The sequence below is a fragment of the Manacus vitellinus genome, unplaced genomic scaffold (assembly GCF_001715985.3).
Source record: "Manacus vitellinus isolate BGI_N305 unplaced genomic scaffold, ASM171598v3 scaffold_19_pilon, whole genome shotgun sequence".
In the NCBI taxonomy this organism is placed as follows: Eukaryota; Metazoa; Chordata; class Aves; order Passeriformes; family Pipridae; genus Manacus; species Manacus vitellinus.
Window position 1 is genome coordinate 551,427 of NW_021939395.1, and position 4,577 is coordinate 556,003.

A 4,577-nucleotide genomic window follows, 5' to 3' on the forward strand; every position below is an offset into this window, starting at 1 on the left:
AGGCGGTGCAGGCTGCCATCATCCTCATGCCCGACGAGAACCGCGAGGTGCTGCAGACCCTGCTCTACTTCCTGAGCGACATCGCCTCGGCCGAGGAGAACCAGATGACCGCTGGGAACCTGGCCGTGTGCCTGGCCCCCTCCATCTTCCACCTCAACGTGTCCAAGAAGGAGAGCACCTCGCCCAGGTAAGGGCACCTCCCCATCACCCTTCCCTGCCCGTTGCAGGAGGAGGCCAGCGGGATGGGGTGATGGTGGGACAAAGATGCTCTTGGCACAGCCCATTGCTCTGCCCTGCAGACTGGGAGTCCCCAGTGTGACATAAATCAGAGCCATGGGGGGCTAGGGGCGTGTGGTGCCCACTGGTCCCAGCACCCCCTGCCCCCCACAGGGCCATACACAAGAGGGGCACCATGGGGAAGCCGGACCAGAAGGACCTTAACGAGAACATGGCTGCGACGCAGGGGCTCTCCCACATGATCACCGACTGCAAGAAGCTCTTCCAGGTGGGTGGCAGTGGTGTCCAGCCCAGCACTGCCCGTGGGAGGTGTGACCTCACTGGTGGGTGCAGTCCTGGGGTGACATGAGGGCACCCATCTCTAAGTGGGGCAGCTGTCACTGGCCAGTCACCCCAGGCGCAGAGCCCAGTTTCATCTCCTGGTGGTGCAGGCTGTATGTCCAGAGGGCTGTGTCCATCCTCCCCACTCCTTGGTGGGATGAGTTGTGGTTCTTTAGCTGCCCAGGACACTCACAAACTCCCTGCAGGATTCATTTGGCTCGCTGAAGATGTGTGTTCTTGGTTTGCAGGTCTCCCATGACATCCTGCTGCAGCTGAGCAGCTCCTATATGGCTGCAGATGCTTATCCACATCCCCTGACTGACTTGGTATGCCAGGAGCAGAGCAAGGATCTGCACTCCTACTTCGAGCAGAGCGTCCAGAACCTGCTCAAAGAGTCATCAGAGAAATTCAAGGGGTGGCTGAGCAGCCCAGGGCCCCTGAACACAGAGCTGTCCTGCAAAAAGGTAAATGCCACAGTGTGGAGGGACTTGGGGACATGGGGAAAATGTGTATGGGGTGACCATGGGGATCTCCAGGCACCTACGAACCTGCTGGTGCTTGTTCTCTTGTGCAAGGTGGGATCAGCAACCCTTTCCCTGGCCAGAGAGGGGACTGAGGGATGGAGGCTGCTCTGGGCCCAGCAGTCCTGGCAGAGAGGCCACCACATTAGCAGAGCAGCTGGCTGCTGCCATCCAGTGCTCCTCCAGCAGCCAAAGCAGATCCCAAGCCATCCCATCCCCAGTCAGCCCCTCATGTTGTGCCCTCAGGTCGGGGATGGGAACCCTCTGCGCCTCTGGAAGGTCTCCACGGAGGTTGAGGCCCCTCCTGCCACGGTGCTGCACCGGGTGCTGCGGGAGCGTCACCTGTGGGACGAGGACCTGCTGCAGAGCAAGGTGGTGGAGGCCCTGGACCAGGACATGGAGGTGTATCACTACGTGACAGACAGCATGGCCCCCCACCCGCGCAGGGACTGCATGGTGCTCCGGTGAGGGCGGGCAGGGACCCCGGCACGGTTTGCTCTTGGTCTGGTGCATCCCACCTGCTCCAGCCCCATCTCCTACCCCCCGTGGGGGGCTCCCCCACCCCTCCAGTCCCTCTGTGGGCCCCGTGGGTGGGCACAGAGTGACCCCTGCCCGTCCCCAGGCGCTGGCGCACGGACCTGCCGCGGGGAGCCTGCCTGCTCATGTCCCTCTCGGTGGAGCACGACAAGGTGCCGGTGGAGGGAGGCGTCAAGGCTGTTGTGATGAAGTCCCAGTACCTCATCGAGCCCAGTGCCATGGGCCGATCCCGAGTGACCCACATCTGCAGGGCTGACCTCAGGTAACGGGGCCCTCGGTGCCACTGGGGGGGGGATGGAACACCAGGTCCTGGTGGGGCACCAGAGCTGCCCACCCCTCCATGGGCCTGGCCTGGCTCCTGCCCCACGGTCCTGCCTGCCCCGAGGGGAGGGCGCTGGGCTGGGGCCAGGGTTTGCCTGCCGGGTGGGGACTGGACAAGGAGCCACCAGCTCAGTCAGTTCCTCCCATGGCTCCAAGGTGGCAGCTCCTGCAGAGCACCTGGGGTTCCCTGTGGGTCTGGAGCACGGCCTTGGTGCTGCTGAGCCGTGCTGGGGTTTGGGGGTGCGAGGGTGGGCTGGTAGAAGGGGCAGCCTGGTTGGGTCACAGGTATTCCCCACATGCCTGAGGTGGGGATGGGGGAAACAGGTCCCTGTCCTGGCACATGGTGCTCGTTCATCACCTCCTTGTCCCTCCCCATGGGAGCTGTGCCCAGTGCCTGTCCCCAGCAAGGGGCACTGTGCTGCTCCATGGCAGGTGCCAGCATCCCTCCTGCCTGCTCATCCCTCTCCTGCCTCTTCCCTTCTTCAGGGGCCGGTCTCCCGAGTGGTACAACAGAGTCTTTGGCCACCTCTGTGCCATGGAGCTGGCGAGGATCCGTGACTCTTTCCCAGCCCTGAGTCCCAGTGGCCCTGAGACGAAGATCTGAGGCACCAGGAAGATGCTCTGTCCTGCCTAACGTGGACTCACCATGGATCTGGACTGGGGCTCTCGGCAGGGAGCACGGCGTGGGCAGTGCCCGTGGAGGGGGAGGCAGAGGCACATATTTATAAATGTCCTTTCACCCCAGGCTGGGCAGTCCCTGTCCCACCAGCCCTGAAGCGCTGCAGGGCAGAGGGTCCACAGAGGAAAAGCCACGCAGCCCCTGTCCCACAGGAGGGGTGGGGGAAGAGGAAGAGGGGCTGTGGGGTGACCCCAGGAGGGCAGCCTGTGGCAGGAGCTGGGTCCCAACGCCGGCTGGGAGCAATGGTGGGGGCGAAGGAGTGTGGAGCGAGGGGGGAGGACACAGGAGGATCGAGCAGAGAGGACGGGCCGTGTCTGCAGGTCGCAGAGCTGTGTCGGGAAGTGCAGGGTGGGCAGGGAGGGGTGGAGTGTGTCTGTGGTGTGACCCGGCAGGGACAGCCAGGGAGTCACAGTTTGGTAGTGCAAGAGGCTGCTGTTCTGGGAGGAGGGAGGCTCCCCATAGGTACATAGGTACAGCTCGAGTGCCAGCCCCTGTTGAGGGGCAGAGGGAACCTGTTGCAGCTTTGGTGCTGAATTCATGGACGAAGCAGCCCTGTACTCCTGGGCCTCGCTCTTCCTTGGCTAAAAGCCCTCTTGTGCATTTGGTTTCAGTGGGGCTGGATGAACCAAGCCAATCCCATCCCTCTTAACCAGCCAACTCATTGTTTGGATGGGGCAGGACATGTCTGGAGCCCCAGAGCAGCTGTCCCTAAGTGGGCTATGAGGGGAAAGGGCAATGCCTGGAAGGCAGGACAAAGGGTGGGAGGGAGGGACCCTCTGGAACAGCAGCTCTCCTTTCTTTGCTGCCATCAGGGTTCAGGGCAATGCCCTGAGAGGGAAGAAGGGCAGAGCAGCACTAGCTGCTCCATGGCAGTGCCTGGGGCTGTAGGCACCATGAGAACAGTGCAGCAGAGCATGGTTGCCCAGGCTGGGTCACCCCTGTGCCAGCTGCTGAGTCCAGCCCCATCCCCTCCTGGCTGCCAGGGGTGGTGGGAGATGGAGTTGTCCGGGAATCACCTCCTCGGGCAGCCATAGGGGCACAGCCCATGCCCTCTCCCTTCCACAAAGATGTCCATTCCCCTTCCCATCCCTCCCTTGCCTCCATGCAGAAACTGTCCACCGAAGCTGTCAGCACATGGGAGACGACCTGGTTTCTCCATTCAGGAAGGGACTCAAATTCCCAGACATTGTTCCAACTGGAAGGCAATGCGACCCATGCGCTGGGGACCCCCAGTGTCAGTTTGGCCCTAACATGTCCTGTCTGTCTTTTGGTGAAAAAAAGCACAAATCAGCCTCTAGTCTGTGTTTTTATATATATATGTGTTTTAAATATACATATATATATATAAATATAACTAACATTTGGGGGAGTGAATTTTCTCCTGATATTTTTTTAAAGTGTTTCTTTTTTTCTATCTATAAATACTTGTACAGGTGGAATATTAATATATAACTGGTGGCAGAACTCAGCACCAGGTGATGCTCACTTAGAGCCAGATATTTTGTATTTAAGGGACTTTTGTATCATATAAAACTTCAACAATTGTTTGACTTGGATGGGGGCTGCTCTTCCCATCTGTGCAATTAATAAAGTACTAACGAGATCTGCTGGCTGATGAAGAAATCTTCGTGCTCAGAGTTTCAACAGCACTGGAGCAGCCCAGGGCCGAGCAATGCATGTCCTTGGGCTGCCCATGTGTGGGTGAAGGGACCCAAACCCAGCAGCTCCCACATCCAGCTGTGCTCCAGGGCCTTTCCAAGGGTTGGGGTTCACCTGGCATTGCCATCTGCTGTAGGGAGAGCAGCCTGAGGAGGAAGATGAGTATCCAGCATCAATCAAGCATCAGTGATGATGACGAAGAACCACTTTGTGCTGGCGCCGTCCCTGGAGCAGACACCTCTCTCCGCTGTTCTGGAAGCAGTGATGGAGAACATGCTGGAGTAGATGAAGATGATGGTGAT

The 4,577-nt window shown here is 59.6% G+C and overlaps 1 protein-coding gene across 1 annotated transcript in view; it reads left to right on the plus strand.

The window, feature by feature from the left end:
• The window catches only part of STARD8 (StAR related lipid transfer domain containing 8), a 43,233-nt gene extending 39,014 nt beyond the window's left edge, over positions 1-4,219 (plus strand). Inside the window, exons 9-14 of the mRNA XM_029959130.1 lie at positions 1-187; positions 391-505; positions 807-1,022; positions 1,326-1,543; positions 1,702-1,878; positions 2,424-4,219. The exon at positions 1-187 is cut by the window's left edge and continues 25 nt beyond it. Coding sequence (XP_029814990.1) covers positions 1-187; positions 391-505; positions 807-1,022; positions 1,326-1,543; positions 1,702-1,878; positions 2,424-2,541 — 1,031 coding nt within the window. The 3' untranslated portion in view covers positions 2,542-4,219. The remainder of the gene's footprint in view (positions 188-390; positions 506-806; positions 1,023-1,325; positions 1,544-1,701; positions 1,879-2,423) is intronic.
• Positions 4,220-4,577: the final 358 nt, after the last annotated feature.